Source organism: Mytilus edulis, chromosome 9 (genome assembly GCF_963676685.1).
Source record: "Mytilus edulis chromosome 9, xbMytEdul2.2, whole genome shotgun sequence".
Taxonomy (NCBI): Eukaryota; Metazoa; Mollusca; class Bivalvia; order Mytilida; family Mytilidae; genus Mytilus; species Mytilus edulis.
The window spans coordinates 11269192-11294982 of record NC_092352.1 but is presented as its reverse complement, the minus strand read 5'-3'; the positions used below and the strand labels follow the sequence as shown (position 1 = coordinate 11294982).

Genomic DNA, 25791 nt, shown 5'->3' with positions numbered 1-25791 from the left:
CAGAAGCGTTGTATTCTGATTTACATTAAATTAATCGTATATCGATATTCCGAAAACAAATAATGTCTTTTATAAAACATAAGGATTTTCAACAGTAAACTGTTAAAAATCCTTGCCGACGAGAAACATGCGTTCTCTTGAACGCAAAAATTAAAACTAAAGCTAGTGTATGTTACACAGGTGAACTATGAGGTAGGTGAGTACATCTCATGGATGTAATTTTTAATCACCTAGTTAATTGCGATGAGAACATGTTGTGAAAGCAAACATATTCTATATAATATAAATGTAATTTCATGGTAAGTATATTTAACCAAATTCATATAAAATAGATTTATCGATCGGAATTCAGAGAACTCTCGCATGTTGTCAAAACTGGGGAATTCCCTCGGACGTGTTTCTAAATTTATAAATACACTTAATATAAATACTGTTTAATTCTGATTTTCCGTATTGTTAAAAACAAGCATACAAGTCAAGGGAAATATCGAAACATGAAGATTATGAGAAAAACTTTATAGGACAGTTGTTTAAATTCAATCCTTTTGTTTTTTATACCATTTAAAGCAAGACAATCTCAAGAAACTGAGATGTTCCTTGATGTTTAGAATAAAACGATTGACGTGAGGGTATGGCCCTGATTCAATGGTATAAGTCTACAAATTGCTTAAAGCAATCGTATCCCAAAAAGTCCAGTAGTGAAAATTCTTCAAATATATTAACATTGATAATCAGAGTTAATACATCATTTTACATCAATAAAAAGACATTCTATGTAGTCGGGTTGAATTACAAAGCTAGCTGGAAAGACCTATTTTTACATTTGACCAAAACATTAAAAACTATTTCAAAGTTGAACTTGCTTATTCACATTCAAGAAATTGCTTATAATTTTTCTATATAACTTCTCTATTGTTTTTTTTTGTAATTGATCAATTTCTAAAACTGGGAATTGTATTTTCAGACTTAAAATCTAAATTTGAATTCCCCTTTAAAAAACCACTAAATTCTGACAAGAAAGGTGCAAAGATTATAAACAGTGCAGTCTTAAGGGCATAACAATTTAGGCTGTGTAATATATGTAAAGAGAACAATAAAGACTACTCCTGGAAGTTTATCCTACCTGAATCCTCCTCCATAGTAACAATTTCAGGACTAACCAATCTTGGTGGTGTATTGTATATTGTTGTTGATACAATAGAAAGAGAGAACTGTGTTTCCTCTGAAAGATACATTGGCTGTGAAGTGGATCTTTTCTTACGGCTGTTAAGAGAGTAGACATGCTCTTGTTCTGTATCCCTAGTTCTGCAAACCTTAATATACACATATTTTGTTTAAAACATTGAAACTGTCAAATTATAAAAGTCAAAAGAAGAGAAAATCCAAATTATTTGCAATTTCCACAATAATGTATTATGAAAAGTTGTCATAGAATACACAGGAAAACAAATGTAAGATACGATTTCTATGTGTTTGATTGTGACCAACTGTTTGAAAATTCAAAGATACAATATATCTGACAGCATAAATCAAAAGGTGAACACAATCTAAACAGAACACACACAAAAAAGACTATGGTCATCTTTGCTTAAGAAAATATTATGACCTTTACATTTTTTATTCACTGAAAATTCGTACAAAATGTATCATATAAGTCAGAAACAAAATGTTTAATTACTTACCATAGTGGTAGTGCTGCCATCTACATTAAGAATCTCTGTATCATTGTTGTCACCGCATGTTTTACTAGTAAGCTCCCACTGCTGTTTACCTTAAATACAGTGATAAATTGCAAAGTTAACATGAGGACTTATATCATTTCATGTCTGATTTTGTTTGTAAGTAATCAAAACAAGACACACAATTCATTCCACAACTCTAAAAATTTGATTATCTCCCCTTTAACATGTTGGACTTAGATTTTATTCTTACTTGCACATCTGTAATAGATATTGTTCTATAAATATGTTAAGTTTCATTAATATACACCAAACTGTTTAGTAGGAGTTGATTTTATAAAGCCTCCTCTGGTGAATACCTTTTTGATATCCTAAATTATACGATTCCTTTGCAGTTATCTACAAATAAGGGAGATAATTGGTTTATTCCAGTACAAATGTATTTAAATGGTGATTTCCAGTTACATAAAAATGGTTTTCTTTCCCTTAAACCCCCAAAATAATCTCTTTATACTTTGTTATAAATCAGGGAGATACTGTTACATAGATTACTTTACATGGTTTCACCAAAATATATTTCTGAAATAAGGGAGATCATAAGTATCTTATGATTTCTAGTTTACAATACGAGATTGCCAATGACAGCTTAATTTCACTTGGTTACAAAAACATGTGTTTCAATGTATTGGTCTGTGAAATAAATGGCAAAATTTGTAGATATTTTAAGGCAAATGACAATTTATTCCAATTAAAATTAGTATCACAACATTAACTTAAAGAAAACATATTTTACTTTTTCATTTTTTCATTAGTTACAGTCAGAGAGATATAGACAAGACCTCTTGTAGATATAATTCAAGATTTTTTGCACTACTAACTACACAGACTTGATAGTCTTGGTATGCAAGTTGAATAATCATTTTTATTTACTGATCAGTTAAGTTGGATTTTTTTACCTGTTCATATTCATGTCACATTAACAGATTGCTGGTCTTTAAGTGGAATATCTGATGCTATTCAATCGTCAACTTTAAGATTCTTAAACTTAAATAGTACCTGGGTTCCAATGGGTTAACATAACTCTCTGATCTCTGTCTGAGGAAGAATCAAAATAAGTTATGTTGACTGGTCCTGGCATTGGTAAATGTCCTATAGGTACCAGAGTAAAGGAAAATGTACTACTGGATAATCTATAATAAAAGTATTCATTGATTGAGTATTTTCCAGTAATAGGTTTTTAGTGAACAATGCAATATACTAGATAAAGAATATAGTCACTTCTTGTAGATCAATAGTTATAGCAATCAAGAAATGACTATGCCTCTTTTCAATTTGTATAATATAATAGAAAGTGAACAGTAGGTTTTCACTTTAAAGAATTGAAAACGGTATCAGTTGAGAGAATGATTTTTTTTTATAGTGATACAATTTATGTTTGAAATTATTAACTGGTCAATGGGAAATAATCTTTGCAATCAGATCAGTCAATCCCTTAAAAAACTTTATAAGAAAAACAATGAAACAAAAAAAATTAAGTCAACTCCTTAATTTGAAAAAAAAAATAATGCTGGCCTCATTTATTATTTTAAAGACTAATTTTTGATTTGGTTTAAAACTGACATGTAACTTTAAACAGTTTAACTGTATACAAAATTCTCTTGAAATAAGTGAATTGTCCCTTACCTTCTATATAGAAGTCTGTCTACTAAGTTCATTGTATCACTAGGATTTACTATATAGGGTTGGAATTGTGTGGAAGATACTGAATCATAAACAGCTGTTAAATCTGTACTATCTAACGGTTCCATCAATACACTCTGTCCCGAAGCAAGTCCTGAAAAATACCAAAAACAGTTAAATCTGTATAGTATTTAATGGTTCCAACAATATACGCTTCTTTATCTATTCCTAAGCAATTAAAACTGTATTATCTAATGGTCCCATTCATATAATTTGTTCCGTGACAAGTCTTGAAAAATACTGATACAGTTTAATCTGTATTATCTGAAGATTCCATTAATATACTGTGTCCAGAGGCAAGTCGTGAAAACTAACAAATTTGAAAACAGTTATATTTTGGCCACGAGCATCACTGAAGAGACATATTTTGTCGAAATGCGCATCTGGTGCAACAAAATTGGTACCGTTAATTTTATTACTACCACTGTGTCGATGCCTCTGCTGGTGGACTATTAGTCCCCGAGGGTATCACCAGCCCAGTAGCCAGTACTTCGGTACTGGCATGAAAATACGGATTTTTTTGTGTTATTTAAATTTGCTGTTACAAAATATTAGAAATTATTATAAATTTAAGGAATGAATCTCCCTCATGCAAAGCTCTGATTCCTTTTACGAATTTGACTATACTTTTTGGACCTTTTGGATTATAGCTCTTCATCCTTTATATAAGCTTTGGATTTCAAATATTTTGGCCACGAGCATCACTGAAGAGACATATTTTGTCGAAATGCGCATCTGGTGCAACAAAATTGGTACCGTTAATTTTATTACTACCACTGTGTCGATGCCTCTGCTGGTGGACTATTAGTCCCCAAGGGCATCACCAGCCCAGTAGCCAGTACTTCGGTACTGGCATGAAAATACGGATTTTTTTGTGTTATTTAAATTTGCTGTTACAAAATATTAGAAATTATTATAAATTTAAGGAATGAATCTCCCTCATGCAAAGCTCTGATTCCTTTTACGAATTTGACTATACTTTTTGGACCTTTTGGATTATAGCTCTTCATCCTTTATATAAGCTTTGGATTTCAAATATTTTGGCCACGAGCATCACTGAAGAGACATATTTTGTCGAAATGCGCATCTGGTGCAACAAAATTGGTACCGTTAATTTTATTATATCAGTACTACCTACCATTAATATTGTTAGAAGGTAAGATTTTAAAAATACCAAAAACTGTGGCAAATACCATATAGCTCTTCAATTATTCAACAATTTGAATATTCCTAGTGCAAATAAATCCAGAAAAGCACTTCATATGAATGAAATTTATAAAAATTTGTTTTATTTTTTTATCTGTATTATTGTATGGTTCCATTTATATACTTTTGTCAGTGGAAACTAACCTCTGAACAAAATACATTAATAGAACAATTAGATAATACTCACCATCAGGTGTTGTAATGACTAGTATGTTTTCTATACTCCTCCTCTTCCTCCTGTTACTAGACATATCATACTCCACCTCCAAAGGTTCACCTCCCAAGGATGTCTTCATCACAGCTTTATCATCCATCATTGTAACCGTCCCCAAAGATTTATTACTACAGAGGTATGCATCATTACAAGCTCTCAGTGTTATAAACAGAGTTCTCCCTGGCTCCATGTGGAATGTATTTGAGGAAGAACTACTCTGGTCTCTCCTCAGCTCATGTAAGTCATACAATTTGTATTGGTTTAAATACAGGGACCCATTCTTGATTAAGATAGTTCCAGACATATTAACAGAAACATAAGTACAGGGAAATATATCATCTTTGTTGTCTGATGACCCCAAACATATGTCTAAAATCAAAACACAAAAACGTTAAGGAAAATGTGGGTGTAAAAATGTTTACAAAAAATTACAAAAAGGGGTTGATATCATGTTTTCATTTCCAAAATACAATATAATGTATGGACCAGAGCTTTTTTCCCCTGCAAAATTGCCAGACTTTGTATAGATTATCCACAGAAAAAATATATTTGTTTGTTTTTACAGATATTTAAATGATATATTTCTAAAATGAAATAAAAATAAAAAATTATCTCCCCTTATATGTATAAGTAAATCTTTTTTAATCAAACATAAATTATTCTTTATTTGTATAACCAAATATATTAATAAGCTAAATCACATAACACATATTTTTCTACATTTAGATGAAAATTCTACAAATTTATAACATTCCTCTCTCAATTTGCAAATTTTATAAGACCAATTGTTTTCTGCTTTATACAACCCAAGATTGAGAAAGACGGCCATTTTCCTTTATCGAAATAAAAAATAAAAAATATAAAAAATGCTCTACTAGGAGAAAAATATAAAACAATTTGAAAGTGTCAAGTCAATGTGAACGTTATGCACTTTTAGTGAAGTTTAACCCTAACATCACTGTCATGAACTATTCTACCACACATGATGATAGACTAGGTTTATTCTAGTGTAAAATTTCTCTTAATTGTATCATCATAAACATGCCATATTTCCATATTTGACCAAAGCAACCATTTTACATCTAGGTTTAAGTAAAAATTCGATATGACCAGTAGATTTATCCTGCAGAAAAAAAACTAACTCAGCTTTATACTTTGAATAAGACAGCTTCTGACAAAAATGTGTGTATTGCTGTTCCTCATGTCTAATGTTAATTTCAGTCAAATGAATGAACTTTTCAGGGTAGCTCAAATGTGTTAGAAAAGTTACAAAAATTAGCAATGTCAAACCTTCTACTTATATGTTATATTATTAGGTTTGGTAAAGACTTAAGTATAACTTGATTGTGGTGGATATACCATGATATGATCTGATGAAAAAGGGAATTTGAAGGAAATACTATGTCAAATTAATCAATGAAAAAACCTGGTATTTTATAAGTATATAACTGTGCATGAATATGTATGAAGTCTTGGTATACTGAGGAGAAATTTTATTTCACATTTTGTACAGACCCAAATCTTTTGTTAATGCCTATAAATGTTGATCTCTAGATGTCTTTTGGATTATTTTTGTCCTAGCGTTGTTGTTTCATAGATGTATAGCTATATCTTTTTTATTCAAATTATTTCAATAAGTAGTTATTATATTTACCATAACGTTTGACTGATTCATCCTCACTGATAGTGAATGAGAAGCCAATTGTGCCAGGGTCTGTACCACGTTTAGAATCGGAAGGGGTGACAGGCTGATCAAACTTCTCAGCTCCTATAACTGTGGCATTTATAAGTTCAACATCTGGTGGGTCCAGTAAAATTATAACACCTGTAACAATGAAAATTGGATCAAAAGGTTGCACAGAATGTTCTATAAAGAGCATTTAGATATAAGAAAATATCATATATAGAAAATAGGGAATAATGTTTAAAAAAAATCTATAATGGGAAGTGCACACTTCAATATTTGTGTGCAAATTTTCTGTAATGGTTGCGGCTAGAGGACGAGTTGATTGCAAATATTGATACCTTGTTTTGAAAATTTTAAGGGTATGTTCCCAAACCTGGAATAAATTTGAAAGAATTCCTTAAACATTTTCCTATAAACAGCACATGCACTGTGAGCAAACTTTTATGTGTGTGCAAAATTTTTCTTATGTTTAAAGGATCTAATTATAAGTGTAGCAGGAGTTGATTTTCCCATCAGTCATGCAATAACATACTAAAAGCTAGTTATCCATTTTGTGCTTCCAGCCAAAAATTAACTGCTCTAAAGCAAAATTTCAAATTAAGAAATAATTCATGGGGGCTTCAATATATTGTGATTTTACCATGGGTTGGCCCTTTATGACAAACATTTTACCCTGAGCGAAAGCGCAATGAATTATTTCTATTCTAATAGGACAAATACTGCAATTGTTTTAGATCGAAGTGCTTTAGGTAAAGGCATTATTTGCCGTAAAAGAATGGAGCAAACTGAATAAGTGACATGCTTAAACTATTTACAATAAAATATTTGGTCATATTTGGATGAATCTAAACGACAATTGTACTTGTATGTCTTATAAGTATACAAAAAATGGCTTAACCAACACATTTTAGCATCGTTTGTTTTCGTTTCCTTGTGTTATGATTTTCGGTTTCACAAGCGTGTATTTCCCCATAAAATGCTTATATTCTGACGTAATAGTTCTATGATGTCAGGTAGCTCATTCATAAAAAGCATATGGCGTGGGAGTACGATCAGAACAGCCCAAACAATATATTCATATTTTACCACAAGTGTGTACTCAAAGCGTTTGAAAGATATCATGTTAGAATCACATGTTTTACATCAGATGTAACAAAATTATTATTAACCATCAATTCAATGTACAAATGCTGAAATCATCTTTGTATTAATACAATATAACGTGGGTACTTAGTTTACTGTTTGTAAGTTTCACAAGTTTTCTTTAAGGGCATACGATACAGTTACAGGGGAGGTAATGATGTTACTGAAGTAAATTGTTGTTTTTCGCAACGTCAAACTATGACTAATCTGTAAAATATTCAGTTTTTGACTGATTTTTATCATTCAAAATTATCTAGCTTGAAAACGAGTTCATGGAACCCTCTGTTTTAAAATGCCATTTGGTTTGATTACGTAAGCAGATTATGTGTGCCAATATTCATAAAAACGTAAATAGTGCAATTTTTTAAAATTTGATATATATATGCAGCAAAAAATTTCATTATTTTACTACATTTGATAAATATGAGTTATTTGAAAAACAAATTGCACAAATTTAAAGGACATCTATATAAAACAGAATTTACAAATAATTTAACAAAAAAAACTTGTGTTTATCTTTAAAAACAAAAAAGTTATGTATTTCTGTCGAAAGTAAAAATACTTTCAACAATTCGAATTTTGAGCAAATATATAAAATTTGGACCTCAGTTTACTATATTAATATTTAAGTAGCAAATGAAGGTCTATTTTTTATTACCTATTTGATTTAATCAGGCAAAAAATAGCCTTTACTGTGGATTCATTTAATTTCGTCTGTACCATTTTTCGTAGATTGAGGAAAACTTGCATGTTCGGTTATATCTAATTTCCTGGTTTTGCGGAAGTATTCATACAAACCAATGAAAAATTTGGTATTAGTTGAACATTTAATTTTGTGGTTCACCTATTCCAACGAAACCAACGAAAATTGGTATCCAACAAATAATAATGAATCCACAGTTACAAACTGTTGGCAAAATTTCAATATGGGATCAAAACTGTATCGTATGCCCTTAATGTCTCACCTATTTCATCATTCCACTGTGTGACTTGTCCAGCCCCATTCTCACATATTATAGAGACAAAATATGTGTGGTTATTTTTCAACATTCCCTCTAAAGAACTATTTATTGCTATCTGTTCAACACCAATTGATACAAATTGCTGAATATCTTCACTACCAATGCTTGTCCCTATGGCCCATTTGTTGTCCTGTCATAGGGAAGAAAGAATTTTACCTTTTGTGTAATCAGTATTTATTTGTTTTTGTGATGTTTCATCAACTTTAATACATCCAATATCTCCTTTTTATCCATATAATATATCCTTATTCTAAACTTAAATCATTGTGATTCCATAATTTTGTGCCTCTCATCTCATTGAAATCATTCACAATTTGCAGTAAAACAAGAATGTGTCCATAGGCATACCTGCCAACTTTCACGATTTAGGCGTGTACTACACGATTTTGACCCTTTGTCACGATTGCACGATCGTGATCGTGAAAAACCCTCTAAAACACGATTTTGTGAAAATCAACACGAAAATTATGACTGTTCCCGATTTTGAACTGTGTACAATGGAATACAATTGTGTTCAGCCAATCAAATTCTATGTTTCTCATGATCAAATTAAGCAGCCAATCAAAAAAGTTTTCTCTCAAGAATATTCTAACATCCTAGATTTTGAACTTGTGTTGTATTCCTCTGTTTGTTAAAATCGTGAACATGGCAAATGGTTTTTCACCTGCAAGGAGGTTTTTACACAGAATAGGAATAAAAGCATGACTGATTGACAAACTTCAATGATGCAGTACTACCATAAAGATAATAAATAGTAGTTTATTCACTAATTTATTGATATTACACTTGCTGTAACAAATGTTATAAATTTATGTATTCAATTAAATTAGCAAATTATTTAAAGTACAATGTACTGTTCTTTATTTTTCACATGGACAAAACAAAACCCCCCACATGAGGAATCTCTTAAATGAGGGACTTCTCTTAGTCAAGGGGTCATTTTACTCTTGTAAAAAATAAAATAGAAAAATCATTAAATGTAGATTTTTTAACCTAAAATTGGGAAATTCTGACATTATATTTAGAACAACTTTCTAAATGAAGGGTCCAATTATTTTGAAAATATAGAAGATATAAGGCCAAGAACATATCAAAATTCTTGGACATGTGTTGACCATACTGTATAATACCAGATAGATCATAAGATGTATAGTTCTTTGGGAAAAGTTTCTTCAAATAATATGAATATATATGTGCTCATTTTTACTTAAAAAGTGGTTTTTAATGTCCTTACATTGGGGGGGTTACCCCTAGGTGTTGTTCCTAACCTGATAATTGGAAAAGTAAACAATTATTTAATATCCTTACACATGAAATTAATTCCTGGTCTTGCAGCCACATGTTCATCTTTTCTACTGATATATAATAACTAGAATCATGCAAATAAAATTAAGAAAAAGGCATGTAAGCTCATCTCACAAATATGACACTTTTTCTAGACCACAAAACAGCACGCGCAAAATAGTTGTCGCAAAGTATTGTAACCTTTGAAATTGTTGTCACGCGCTGAAACCCCCATGGACACTTTCAAAAGTTGGCAGGTATGCATAGGTCTGAGACCACAATTATTTCATAGTGCATTTCTTTTAGACAATAAATGCAAATTGAAAAAATCCCACCTACGCTTTCTCAATAAATTTTTTACAGTGTGTTGTACTACTTTTGGGACAAATTATATCAAAATTATAGAAAACTTTATCGGCTCTAACTCAAAATATGGACAATTTTATGTTAAGGAGGTCCTGAAATCTTTTGACAGCTTCTGAAGTGCTAATTTTTTTTTTAACCCTTTTCAACTGGACCAAATCACTACTTTACTTTAAAATTCATTTCCCAATTTTTTTGACAGTGTCATTTCATCCCTTGACTTACTATTTGAGGCATAAAACATGAAGAAATACATTTGGAAGGGGTATAAAAAAAATTGGCAAGTAACACACTGTCCACACTAGGGACTACATTCGTGGACAACGAAAATCAAGGGACGACAATTGTGGTCTCGGACCATATGGTACACGGATGCCCCACTCGCACTATCATTTTCCATGTTCAGTGGACCTTGAAATTGGGGTCAAAACTTTAATTTGGCATTTAAATTAGAATGATCATATCATAGGGAACATGCATATTAAGTTTCAAGTTGATTGGACTTCAACTTCATCAAAAACTACCTTGACCAAAAACTTTAACCTGAACTTTGCACTATCATTTTCTATGTTCAGTGGACTGTGAAATTGGGGTCAAAACTTTAATTTAGCATTAGAATTAGAAAGATCATATAATGGGGAACATGTGTACTAAGTTTCAAGTTGATCAGACTTCAACTTCATCAAGAACGGACGAACGAACGAAAGTACAGACGGATGGACGCATAGACCAGAAAACATAATGCCCCTCTACTATCTTAGGTGGGGCATAAAAAAAATCACAACATAAGATACATGTGAACTAATTTTTAAGTCAATCTGACCATAACTTCATGGTTCAACTACATTAAAGCATACAATGGATAAATTGATTGCTATTCATTTCTTCAGTATTGTTTTATGTCCTTTTTTTTACATACATATTTCTGAATCACCAGTATTAAAAATGTTTGTGCTTTATCCATCTAACAAAATTATACACTACATACCTTTATCAAGCTCTCAGTATCATAACAATACCAATAAGCTTTGATTGTGTCGTTAGATGCCTGATACTTCACAGGTCTAAATTCTCCCTGGCTCACATCAATATAGATCTGAAGCATGGCATCAGGGTCAAAAATTGGTGGCGTTAGATCAATGTAAAATCCACCTGATGATGCAACAGCAGTAAGGCCTGATCCTAATACAACTCTCACTGAAATATGTAACATTTAATTATTACTGTGCATACCAAACATACAAGTTAATATCTGAGATCAACACATATATGATGTCTTGTGCTTCTCCTGTGATTAAGTTTACATTTAAAGTGTGTTTTTGCTTTTATGTTTGTGTGTATGTTATATTTGAACATATGCCTGATGTTATTGGTATGTTTTGTTAATGTGTTGATTATTTGAAGAGGTAGGTACTATATTGCACTGTAATAAATCAAAGATCTACCAATATTTGATAGTCCTACTACAATTAAGTTTTGTTATGAGGTAATAGATTTGTTTTATGTCCAGCTCCCACTTAAAACATTAGAATTATAAACCTTGTTTACTTCAATAAATATTTATAACTATCACCATAGTATTTTTTTTAAATTCATCTCATCATTACTTATGCACAAAAATAAGAGAATGTGGTATGACTGCCAATGAGACAACCCCCCCCCCCCCAAAAAAAAAAAATATGTAATATACCTGTTTCATAGTATATAACTGTTTTATTGTACTCATGCCCAGTGTCATTTTCTGCTACAACAAAAGGTTCCAGATCAAGGTCATTCAAGGTGAAGGTCACAACAGTATGCTGATTAAGATCACAATCAGACTGACAGTTAAGTAAAGAACACTGTGTATTGCAAGGTACACATGGCCTGTATATCTCTCTGTACGGTACAACATCTGTCTGTAACTTTTCTGTACCGATTCCAGCCTCATACTTTATCACTGGATTAGTACCTCCTCTGAACGGATCACCATAGCGACATTTATTGCCAATCTTAGGTGGAATGATTAGGTCTTCGAAATATGCTTTAGCTGAGAAGACATTAAATAAGTCAGATATATCTGGTACGTAGTTGTTACGATTCCATACGTGAAGTACAAGTTTGGCGGAAGTACTAGGGGGTTCTATACCACAGATTTCTGTTAATTCTTCATCATCAACAAACACTTTTATACACCAGTTTATCTGCAATTATAGAAAGACTTTTACAGAACCCTGAAAGTTGTGTAAAATTTAAGATTATAAGGGTTTCAAAGAAACATAACAAAGAATAAATAGATAATTAGTTGCTGTGGATGCATTAATTATCATTCATTGGACACAAATTTTCAATGCTCAATGAATTACAATTTTTCTATAAGCTTGTACTTATCATGCCTTCTATAACTTAAGAAACTGGCCTGGCTTGTTATGGTGGAGCCTTTTATAGCTTACTATCACATACAGTTATGGTTTTGTTTACAGTTGAAGGCTGTACAATGATCTACTTTTGCTTACATCCTTATCTTTTGGACTCTTGGGGATAGCTGTCTCAGGCAAATATAACAACTCTCTTTATTTTAGTATTAATGTTGATAAATGAACCATAAAAATAATTTTAAGATCAGGTGATATTTGTTAGTTCTACATTTCCATTTTACTCTTTTTTTCCAACTTCAACATCACTGAAAGTTTTAGGGGTCTATCTTTATCTATACAAAAGTTGTTATGAATATTTCATATTTATTTCAAAATCTTTTAATAAATTGATTGATTGTTTGGTGTTTAATGCCACTTTCAACACTATTGTGCTATTTCCTGTTTAAGGAACAAAATCTTATAAGGACAGAAAATTTGGAAAATGTTCATTCTATCGAATTTTCATTACAAATATAGATACAATTATCTTGGGAGTGAGAAACCAAATTTAAAACATACATTAACTTCATCATCTCTCTGTGGACTGACTTCTATCTTATAATTATGATACGCTGTTGATGGATCAAATGATAAATCTACTATGGTCTTCATTAATCTCTGTGTATTGTTGTATGCTTGACACCATGTTACTACTTGAGGAGAATTGCCTAGAAAAAAGACAAATCTAAAACAGGTATGTTCAACAGTAGTTGGAAGGATATTAAAAGCAACACAAATGTAAGCAATAAATGACAATAAGACCAAAATATTAAACATATTTCCAAAACAAATGTGCCCCAACATGTAAATTTGCAAAAGTCAATGTATAATTCACATCATTTTGTTTTCTTTGAAACTTAATAGCACTTTTTTCCGTTTGTTGTCATTAAAGATTGTTCTTTGGTTTTAGTGCTCTCATGGTTCAATAACAAACAGTAATGGGGGAAATCAAGAATGATATGTATATGTTAAGGCAAGTAAAGTTAGAGTGTGGAAACAGCAAACTTTCCAATTTTTCTTTTTAAATAGGACATAACACTTGAATGTGAAAGTTACGTCCACCACCCAAATTTGATCTTAATCTTGATCTGATCTGTGTTTGGTGGAAATACGCATTGTGTTTCAGAACATTTGGCCATCTTTAAAGGAACTTGTTCTGTGTTTGGTGGTTATAATCCTCTTGTAAAAGTTTCGTTACATTTGGTTGAGCAAAACAAACTAATGTTAGAGAATGGAAACAAAATAATGTTACCTTTCTAAATCCATCAATTCATCTTCATACTATGTTTCAAAACTACGGTACCACAAACAACAAAAAAATTTCACACCATTTATAGATTTAATGACTTCAGTTTTCCTTCTATCAACAGATATTTAAATAAATATGCACCACATCTTTTAACTTTACCGTTTCCTATTTCTATGTTACCTGTCAATATCTGTACACCACATGCTGTTTGAGCTACAGGAAGTTCTGTGTCCACAGGTTGAGTTACTACTGTTTCATTAGGATTCTTTACAATCTGATATGGAGGCTGTGTAGTAGTCACTGTATCAGTAGTAGTTATAGTAGGTGTGGTAGTAGCAGAAGATGATGAACAGTTACAAAATGAGCAGGTCTACAAAATATATTATGGATTTTATATGCTAACTTTACAATTTTGATGTGAAAATGCAACTCATGGTGTAAATCATTATGTAAGAGCTTTGTGATGCAAACAGATTCAACAATTTCAAATCCAGTCTGATTGAAACCAGCCCCTACTCATTTGTGTTTTTACCTACAAACACAAGTGGATAGGGGGCTTGTTTAAATCACTGTCTCAAATCTAGAAATATAAACAATGTCAAAATATTTTGACAGTACAATATTAAGTTTCATTCTTGCTATCAGGGCACCTTTATTAACATTGAAAGAACAATGTTTTTTATCTAAAAAATAAGTCATAATATTGAAAATAAAGGCAAATAGAAAGGACATAATGTATTGCACATGAATATGAATATAGATTTGTCATAAAAAAATATTTCAAACCTCGGCAGCAGGATCCTCTTGGCAACAGTCACATATATAAAGAGTCCAATCATCTTCAGTTATATAATTGTAAGAAGTTATACCATCTGCAGGGCCGTCCCATAACATGATCCCTGTAACTGGAATTCCTTCACCGCTGGCAGCCTTTACTGATACCTTTAACACAAAGAAAGCGTAGTTTAATTTGCACTGTGGAATAAGTCGTCTTCATTGCCGATGATTATGAATATTACCTGATCATGTCATTTCAGCTATGTAACAAAAATAGAATTTGTCTGGCTCTTGTGTTAGTGTTTTAAAGGAACAGCAAAAGAGAAAATTGATAAGTAAGAGTACAAAAATATAATTGAAATCCCATATTTAATTATCTTCCATTGAAATGAAGAAATTTTCAGAAAAATTGTTTCATATCAAATGCAAACTTTTTCAAAATAAAATATCTTTAGATCAGCATCATTGAAAGAAAGTCTGATTTATTTAAAATGAGCAGAATTTCTTGGTGTTATATCTTTCATTTTCTTAATGATTATGATTATTTTGAAGGAATGCAAGAAATCACCAGATATTTGAAAAACTGTTAAAACAGGGGTTTCCTAAATTATGGACACAGTTCATACAAATGTTAGGGTGATGTCATAAATATAGAAGGTTTTATGAAAGTATGCAATAAGTTATTCCCAAAATATTACTCTATTATTGGGGTTATATGTTTGCCAAAACATAAACACAAGTCTTTGGTGAGCAGACTGCTACATAAATGGAGTATGGCTATGGATAAGATAGGGTCATTTAAAAATGCTTAACCTAAAAGGTCAGTATAGAATAAAATTTCACTAACTAAATTTTTTTTTGCCATAATAAGAACCTCACAATAACTTCTGTATTTACAGTACCTGATAAATTCCACCATTTTCAAATTCTGCAGGTCTGATGTATGCCCCAGTAAACATTTGTCTTGTATGAACATCTCTTGCCAGCTTTATACTAATGACATCATCATACAACAAGTTCTGGATATTCTCTTGTCTGTGGGTAAGTGACCATTGTTGACCACTAGGATCTTTGAAGCCTATCTGCTGTATCTTTTTCCAACCTTTGTCATTTTTCATGGATACAGTTTGAACAGGACATGATGGACCAACAGCGTTAGCAAGATGTAAAAATGTTCCTAAAATGAAAACAAGAGTGCACACGCTGAAATGTCTCGCCTTCTATACTAATCATTGATATTATGTTGATAGTCCTAAGTATAAAGCTAAGCTTTATAACAACTGTCACATAAACTTAACATTAACCGAGATAACTAAACATAGACCAATGAACCTTGAAAATGAGGTCAAGGTCAGATGAACCATGCCAGGCAGACATGTACAGCTAACAATGCTTCTATACAACATATATAGTTGACCTATTACTTATAGTTTAAGATAAAGAGACCAAAACACAAAAACTTAACACTGAGCAATGAACCGTGAAAATGAGGTCACGGTCAAATAAAACCTGTGCCACTGACATAAAGATCATAAAATATTTCCATACACCAAATATAGTTGACCTATGGCATATAGTATTAGATAAAAAGACCAAAACTCAAAAACTTAACTTTGACCACTCAACCATGAAAATGAGGTCAAGGTCACATGACATCTGCCCGTAGCCGCCGCCGGATCACTATCCCTATGTCGAGCTTTCTGCAACAAAAGTTGTAGGCTCGACAATAAACATAGATGCTCTTTAGAGCCTGTGTCATTCACCTTGGTCTATGTGAATATTAAACAAAGGAAGCACATGGATTCATGACAAAATTGTGTTTTGGTGATGGTGATGTGTTTGTACATTTTACTTTACTAAACTGTCTTGCTGCTCACAATTTTCTCTCTCTATAATGAATTTGGCCCAGTAGTTTCAGTGGAAAAAGTTTATAAAAATTTACAAATTTAACGAAAATTGTTAAAAATTGACTATAAAGGACAATAACTCCTTAGGGGGTCAATTGACCATTTCGGTCTTGTTTACTTATTTGTAAATCTTACGTTGCTGAACATTATTGCTGTTTACAGTTTATCTCTATCTATAATAATATTCAAGATAATAACCAAAAACAGAAAAATTTCCTTAAAATTACTGGTTCAGGGGCAGCAACCCAACAACTGGTTGTCCGATTCATCTGAAAATTTCAGGGCTGATAGATGTTGACCTAATAAACAATTTTACTTAGTCAGATTTGCTCTAAATGCTTTGGTTTTTGAATTATAAGCCAAAAACTGCATTTTACCCCTATGTTCTATTTTTAGCCGTGGCGGCCATCTTGATTTGATGGCTGGCTCACTGGACACTTCTTTTTAAACTTGATACCTAAAAGATGATTGTAGCCAAGTTTGGATTAATTTGGCACAGCAGTTTCAGAGGAGATAATTTTTGTAAAAGATAAGATTTACGAAAAATGGTTAAAAATTGACTATAAAGGGCAATAACTCCTAAAGGGGTCAACTGACCATTTCAGTCACTTGACTTATTTGTAAATCTTACTTTGCTGAACATTATTGCTGTTTACAGTTTATCTCTATCTATAATAATATTCAAGATAATAACCCAAAACAGCAAAATTTCCTTAAAATTACAGATTCAGGGACAGCAACCCAACAACGGATTGTCCGATTCATCTGAAAATTTTAGGGCTGATAGATCTTGACCTGATAAACAATTTAAGCTAGTCACATTTGCTCTAAATGCTTTGGTTTTTGAGTTATAAGCCAAAAACTGCATTTTACCCCTATGTTCTATTGTTAGCCATGGCGGCCATCTTGATTTGATGGCTGGCTCACTGGACACTTTTTTTTAAACTAGATACCTAAAAGATGATTGTGGCAATGTTTGGTTTAATTTGGGACAGTAGTTTCAGAGGAGAAGATTTTTGTAAAAGATAAATAAGATTTACGAAAAATGGTTTAAAACTGACTATAAACGGCAATAACTCCTAAAGGGGTCAACTAACCATTTCGGTCATATTGACTTATTTGTAAATCTTACTTTGCTGAACATTATTGCTGTTTACAGTTTATCTCTGTCTATAATAATATTCAAGATAATAACCAAAAACAGCAAAATTTCCTTAAAATTACCGATTCAGGGGCAGCAACCCAACAACGGGTTGTCCTATTCATCTGAAAATTTCAGGGCCGATAAAACTTGACCTGATAAACAATTTTACCTCAGTCAGATTTGCTCTAAATGCTTTGGTCTTTGAGTTATAAGCCAAAAACTGCATTTTACCCCTATGTTCTATTTTTAGCTGTGGTGGCCATCTTGATTTGATAGCTGGCTCACTGGACACTTTTTTTAAAACTAGATACCTAAAAGATGATTGTGGCAAAGTTTGGTTTAATTTGGCACAGTAGTTTCAGAGGAGAAGATTTTTGTAAAAGTTAACAGCGACGGACAACGGACGACGACGGACGCAAAGTGATGGGAAAAGCTCACTTGGCCCTTTGGGCCAGGTGAGATAAAAATACAAGAAGCCCTAGCTGCATTTCACCCCCTTTGGTTCCTATGGACCATATGATTTCAGAGAATCTTTACAAAAACATTACAGACTTGCACAAAAAGCTTGGAAATATTCATACTAGAAGGTTAGTAAAAAGACAAGGTAAGAAGAATTGAAGGGGGGCTGCAAATTTTGTTGGTCAATATATTTACAAAGGGAGATAATATTTAAAAAGTCAGTTCTACCTGTAATACTTGAAGAAGATCCAAACCAAACTCTGCTATCTTTAAAATCTGTTCCATCAACCACATGCCCTGCTGTTGGTACTGAAGAGTCATATAACACAGGGGCAGATATTATACTAACAGATAGTCCTGCATTATTACTCGCCATAAGCTTAGTAATGTAAGGAGTGTTTTCCTGCAAAAGATAATATATATGTTAGACTCAGATCGACGTCCGGCCTCTAATCGACGTCCGTTCCTCAAATCGACGTCCGTTTCTCAAATCGATATCCAAATCTGACGTCACATTCGCAAATCGACGTCCAATATTTTGATACTCTAATCGACGTCCAATGTGACGGCATGTATTGCTAAAACTACGCCCGACTGAGTGTAGTCGTCCTCAATCGATGTCCAATATTAATAAATAATAATTCAGGATTTAATTGTTTACACTTATACATGTACATGTTTTGTAGGGTTCAAGCATTTATGAATAATTTCCATATAGATTTCTTTCAACCCGAATTAGTTATCATGCAAATTAAAGTTTGGGTAAAACTTATACATGTACATGTTTTGTTTATGCATACTTTCCATATAGATTTCTTTCAATCCGAATTAGGTATCATGCATAAAAAGTTTGGGTCCAAATCGACGTCCAATGTGACGGCATGTATTGTTAAAACTACGCCCGATTGAGTGTAGTCGTCTTTAATCGATGTCCAATATGAATAAATAATGAATTCAGGATTTCATTGTTTACATTTATTATAAAAATTTTATACATGTACATGTTTTGTAGGGTTCAAGCATTTATGCATACTTTCCATATAGATTTCTTTCAGCCCGAATTAGGTATCATGCATATTAAAGTTCGGGTAAAAAGTTAATTGAATCGATCTACATAGTAATGTGTCATTCCTATGCATGTTGATAAATGACATACATGTAAGTGTATGTCAAGGAGAAAACAACATAACGTCAAAGAAAAACAAACGACATCTTGAGGTCATTATTCAATATTCAACAATAGACAAAATAAAGAAGTATAGCCATTGTTTTAAAGAGTATTATAATTCGGACTTAGCAAGATATTTTAACACATTTTTTAGTTTTACACCTGGAGTGAAACATATACGCAAGAAATCAGCATTGTGTTTTATGTTGTGTTGTTACACAACTGTTCTCTAATTTTTGTGCTATTTTCACATTTCCTGACCGGTGTGAGAAAAATATTTCTCCTCACTAGTGAAAAATCTGTTCTCGGCAAATGATTAGTCGAAATTTGATTATGACGTCAAAATGTTTTGTTTTCTTCTAAATTTTCCTATTGTGACGTCATGAAAAAGGCGACCTTGCGTATCATATAAAGAGCACAATTTTCTGAAAATCTTTGAAAAAGAACGATAAAAAGCATTAGAGAAACAAATTCCGACACTATAACTCGTGTATTACGATATTTCTCCACTCTCGACAGTTAAATTTTATTATTTAAAGGGCTCGGCAAGCCTCGCGCTTTAAATAATAAAATTTAACTGTCTCGAGTGGAGAAATATCGTAATACACTTGTTGCAGTGTAAGAATCTATATTTCTCCGTCATATACGCAAGAAATTGGTATTATGTTTTATGTTGTGCTGTTACACAACTGTTCTCATATACGCAAGAAATTGGTATTATGTTTTATGTTGTGCTGTTACACAACTGTTTTCATATACGCAAGTAATTGGTATTATGTTTTATATTGTGCTGTTTCACAACTGTTCTCATATACGCAAGAAATTGGTATTATGTTTTATGTTGTGCTGTTATACAACTGTTCTCATATACGCAAGCAATTGGCTTTATGTTTTATGTGTGTTGTTACACAACTGTTCTCATATACGCAAGTAATTGGTATTACGTTTTATATTGTGCTGTTACACAACTGTTCTCATATACGCAAGTAATTGGCATTATGTTTTATATTGTGCTGTTACACAACTGTTCTCATATAGGCAAGTAATTGGCTTTATGTTTTATGTTGTGCTGTTACACAACTGTTCTCATATACGAAAGTAATTGGCATTATGTTTTATGTTGTGCTGTTATACAACTGTTCTAGGTTGAGTGCTTACACACATGTTTATAACCCCGACATATTTTTTATGGGCCTGTAGTGCAGTGGTTTTCGATGGTTTATGTCTGTCATTTTTCTTTATAAATAAGACCGTTATTTTTCTAATTTGAATTGTTTACATGATTCATGTCATACTACATCTCCTTAATATTTTTATATAATCTCTAAAATTAAAAAAAGAAAATGATATCACAACCTGTTTACATATATTTAGTCTAGTCTTTTATAAATCTTTAAAAAAAATCAAAAATATAACCTATATGTTTAAAGGTCTAAAGGTTTCAGCTGCTGTCGGTTCGGGTCAATTGTGTATTCTTTGTCCAAAACGGAAAAAAATAGACGTTGATTAGATAGGCATTACATTGGCCGTCGATTTGGAGGATATTTTATTGTGACGTCAGATTTGGACGTCGATATGAGGAACGGACGTCGATTAGAGACCGGACGTCGATCTGAGTCTTACAAATATGCAAGTAACTTTCTTAAAGTAATACTTTTCTGAAATTTTTCAAAGCAAATTTTAAATCTTCTGTTATAAAAGAGACAAGATCTTACAAAGCTGTCTTATTAACAATTATTATAAATCATGGTATCATCTTATGAATAAACGGTGATGTGGAACAAGGATTAATAAGATTACAACCCTAAACAATAGAGAATTCTAACTTTTCAGTCTGTTTGGTAATATTCTTAAAGGTGCTTTCATTTCATGTATACACATTCAGAGAGATTTTCTGATGTTGCGGATAATATTTTCAGAAAGATTATTATTTTCTTAAGTTTTGCCTATTTTTCTTAAGTTCTTTAGAAGTATATCAAAATTAGTCTTTGTCAAACTGCTATTTATCCAATGAATTTTTTTTCAATGAAGTTTGTGGTTTAATTTTGATTTTTTTTTATATTTTTGTCAAAGGGTGAATTTAAAATAAATACTTAGTCAAAATTTTATGAAATTTAAACAAGCCAAATTAATTTGAGTCCAAGTGTGTGGTACCACTTTAAGAGAAGTTCACTTTATCATACCTGAAGTTGAAGTTCTGTAAACATATACTGAGAATAGTTGGAATCCAAAGTTATCCAGTCTACCATAAGCACTTCAGAGCTTTGATCTGTACATGAGGATTTATTCCATAGTGATATTTTGTATGAGGCTATGTCAGATTCAGGATCACTAAAGCCTTCCCATGTTACTGTCAGTGTGGTACTCTCAGGAGTGTATGTAACATTCTGGAAAATGTATTTCAAATAAAAATAGATAATTAAATCATAACAAATTCAATGGGTGTATCACTGACCATTATTTGAAATAAACATTTGGTTGGGTTCACAATACATCCATAATGTTTTTAGTATAATATAGTTTACTATGTTTAATTTCAATGTTTAATGTGACTTTCATTTAATACAATATAATCTGAAAAGCATTTTTATTTCAATCTCTAGAATGTCTGTGTAAACGTGTTGTAATTTAAGTTAATAGAGACCCCTTAAGGGCATTCAATACAGTTTCGATCCAACAGTTAACTGTTGACGAAAACTTGCATACAAGCTATTTGCCATCTAAGCAATTCAAATATATAATAAAAGATATTCCTTCTTTTAACCAATTTTAAGTTTCATATGTTATGTGCATTTAATCAATTCATGTCTGACTTCTTCTTGGTTAAGCAATATATAGAAATACAAACTCACCATATTGTAGTCAGGCCCACTTGTAAGTTCTCCAACTATAGGAGGAGTTGTGTCCACCATGAATGTATGACTAACTAAACTACACTCACCAGATTTGTCAATTCCTAAAAATCAATGTTTAACATATAATCAATGACTTTTGTTTATGACTTTTATATCCCCTCATAGCTAGATTAATGAGTCCCCAGTACACGGATGCCTCATCCGCACTATTATTTTCTATGTTCAGTGGACTGTAAAAATGGGAGAAAATCTACTTAGGCATTAAAATTAGAAAGATCATATCATAGGGAACATGTGTACCAAGTTTCAAGTTGATTGGACTTCAATTTCATCAAAAACTACCTCGACCAAAAACTTTAACCTGAAAACTTTAACCTGAAGCGGGACAGATGGACGAACGGACGAACAGACAGATGGATGCACAGACCAGAAACCATAATGCTCATAAATGGGGCATAAAATTAGGCATACTAAGGAAAATGATTTATTACAATTGAAGCATCTCTGATAAGATGGATGAGAAGCATAAGATGAGAAAGCCAAATGGCACCTTTTATTAAACTATTTAGGCAGCATAGCAATTTTATATACATTTGTTTGCATCATGTTATGTTTTTTTTTTTTTATGAATACGTAAATTTTGAAAAACCTTGCTTTATATGTGAAGGTGATTTGATTTTCTTCTGAGATACTAGTTTCATTCTATATAAACATTGGAATTGAAGATTTTCTCTATAGTGGTCTGTATATATTAAAAAAAAAAAGCATTTTGTAGAATATTGTAAAGGAATTTTAGATACTGACCTTAAAAACAACTTACCTAAAACCCAGACAACATAACTTTCTCCTTCTTTTAGATCTAAATTCTTTACTTTGTAAAATGTATTCTGATTTATATTAGTGACAGGAAACACATTAAATATCCTGGATTTTTCTTCTTCTGTTGCCTTTCCACCAGCAATCTGTTTGAAAAGTTTAGACATTACTGATCTATACTACTTTGTGAGACCATTTTTTTTATATCAATGTACATTAGTCTTTTATCATAATGTTACAGATTTTGTCAAATCATACCATACGAAAGGCAGTATTTTTCTAAAATATGAAAAACAAGAATGTGTCGAAAGTACATGGATGACCCACTCACACTATCCTTTTCCATGTTCCATGGACCGTGAAATTGGGTAATAATCTAATTTGGTATTAAAATTAGAAAGATTATACTATAGGGAACATATGTACTAAGTTTCAAGTTGATTGGACTTCAATTTCATCAAAAACTACCTTGACCAAAAACATTAACCTGAAACTCCCACTTTCATTTTCTATGTTCAGTGGACCGTGAAATTGGGGTCAAAAGTCTAATTTGGCATTAAAATTAGAAAGATTATACTATAGGGAACATATGTACTAAGTTTTAAGTTGATTGGACTTCAATTTCATCAAAAACTACCTTGACCAAAAACTTTAACCTGAAACTCCCACTTTCATTTTCTATGTTCAGTGGACCGTGAAATTGGGGTCAAAAGTCTAATTTGGCTTTAAAATTAGAAAGATCATATCATAAGCAACAAGTGTACTAAGTTTTAAGTTGATTGGACTTCAGCTTCATCAAAAACTACCTTGACCAAAAACTTTAACCTGAAACTCCCACATTCATTTTCTATGTTCAGTGGACCGTGAAATTGGGGTCAAAAGTCTAATTTGGCTTTAAAATTAGAAAGATCATATCATAAGCAACAAGTGTACTAAGTTTCAAGTTGATTGGACTTCAGTTTCATCAAAAACTACTTTGACCAAAAACTTTAACCTGAATGGACGCACTGACGAACGGAGGAACGAACGGACACACAGACCAGAAAACATAATGCCCCTCTACTATTGTAGGTGGGTCATAAAAAAATATTGTGGAAAATAAATAGAAATAACCACTTCATATAAAAGTTCATGCTTTCATCTTGAAATTCACCTTTATTTTTACCTTACAGATGATTGGAATTTAACCCCATTTTTTTTAATTAATCACAAAATCAGTAGTTATCTTATTTCACATTTCAATGTTTTACATTATTAGAGTATTGTGTGTTTATGGCAGATATTTTGATTGCTTCTGTTTAATCTAATAACAACATTTATAGACTCAGGACAATTTAGCGTAAGGCATATTGTATATAAAACACCTGCATGTCTAATGTTGATTACTGAATGTATGTCTTTTGGTTAATATTGTTGGTTGGTTGCTGTCTAGCTGACCATTATCCCACATCTAACAGTAATTTAGATATGCTGTTACATGCAAAACATTATCTTGATTGATATATTGTAAATAACAATGTTCTTAAACATATCAAATCTTAAATATATTAGAGTGTTGAAAAACATATTTTCTGGGTTTCAGTTAGACATTTTTTTTTTTGAACATAAAATTAAAAATCTTTAGAGGAGTTTTTTTTCATTATTACAGCTTCCAAAGCACACACTAAATTGTACTTTATTAGAACCCTAAGTGAAGTACTTTCAAACTTTACTCATTAAAACTTACGTAACACTTGCAATTAGTTTCAGCAATTTCTCCTGAATTGTTGGCCACAGCTACATAATACATAAGCATGTCTACTGTAGAGAAGAAACCATCAAACTGAATTTCTAAATAAGTGTCTGTGGTCACAATGTTTCCCATTACAATATTTCCAGCTGTAAAGTTTACAATTGAATAAAATATGCATAAATTGTTCTGTATATTTCAGAAAGAAGAGCAATATCATCTGACCACTATATTTTCAGAAGGCATTTCTTATTAGATTAATCAGTGATGTACTGTAAAAAGAATTCTGACAAATTACATGTTTGTTTGTGTCTAACTTGAGTATAACAACTTTCAATGTTAAAATAAAAATACACAAATTTTATGTAAATGCATCAAAAGGTTAAATTCCCTTTCCTAATTCCCATAACTTGGTTGTAAAGGGGATAGAAAATAATGGGCATAATAGTGAAAACAAGTGAAACTGCCAGCTACTGCTCACTGATGATACCCCCGCCGCAAGTGGATAATTTTAATAGTGTAAAAATATGCAAGTGTTTGGTAAATAGGAAGTTGTTGAGTGATGAATCTGAAAACGCATTACACGGTATAGCTGACTTGTATAAATCCTGAAACCAAATTTCAGAAATCCTTGTATAGTAATTCCTGAGAAAAATGTGACGAAAATTTTCAACTTGGCTATCATATGTAAAATCATACAAGTGTTCGGTAAACAGGAAGTTGTCGAGTGATGAATCTGAAAACGCATCACACAGTATTGCAGACTTATATAAACCCTGAAACCAAATTTCAGAAATCCTTGTATTGTAGTTCCTGAGAAAAATGTGAAAAAATTTTCAACTTGGTTATCATGTGTAAAAAAATACAAGTGTTCGGTAAACAGGAAGTTGTCGAGTGATTAATCTGAAAACGCATCACACGGTATAGCTGACTTATATCAAGTCTGAAACCAA

General features: G+C 31.8%; 1 protein-coding gene across 1 annotated transcript in view; it reads right to left on the bottom strand.

The window, feature by feature from the left end:
- Nucleotides 1-25791, bottom strand: part of LOC139489433 (uncharacterized) — a 175655-nt gene that overhangs the window by 24521 nt on the left and 125343 nt on the right. The window contains exons 89-106 of the mRNA XM_071275756.1: nt 24836-24987; nt 23114-23255; nt 22291-22394; nt 21622-21825; nt 18499-18673; nt 15663-15937; nt 14770-14925; nt 14164-14353; nt 13254-13402; nt 12029-12521; nt 11327-11535; nt 8635-8821; nt 6494-6664; nt 4813-5208; nt 3363-3513; nt 2736-2869; nt 1683-1771; nt 1124-1313 (exon numbers count right to left, since the gene is read on the bottom strand). Of these exons, the coding sequence (XP_071131857.1) occupies nt 1124-1313; nt 1683-1771; nt 2736-2869; nt 3363-3513; nt 4813-5208; nt 6494-6664; nt 8635-8821; nt 11327-11535; nt 12029-12521; nt 13254-13402; nt 14164-14353; nt 14770-14925; nt 15663-15937; nt 18499-18673; nt 21622-21825; nt 22291-22394; nt 23114-23255; nt 24836-24987 (3567 nt within the window). The remainder of the gene's footprint in view (nt 1-1123; nt 1314-1682; nt 1772-2735; nt 2870-3362; nt 3514-4812; nt 5209-6493; nt 6665-8634; nt 8822-11326; nt 11536-12028; nt 12522-13253; nt 13403-14163; nt 14354-14769; nt 14926-15662; nt 15938-18498; nt 18674-21621; nt 21826-22290; nt 22395-23113; nt 23256-24835; nt 24988-25791) is intronic.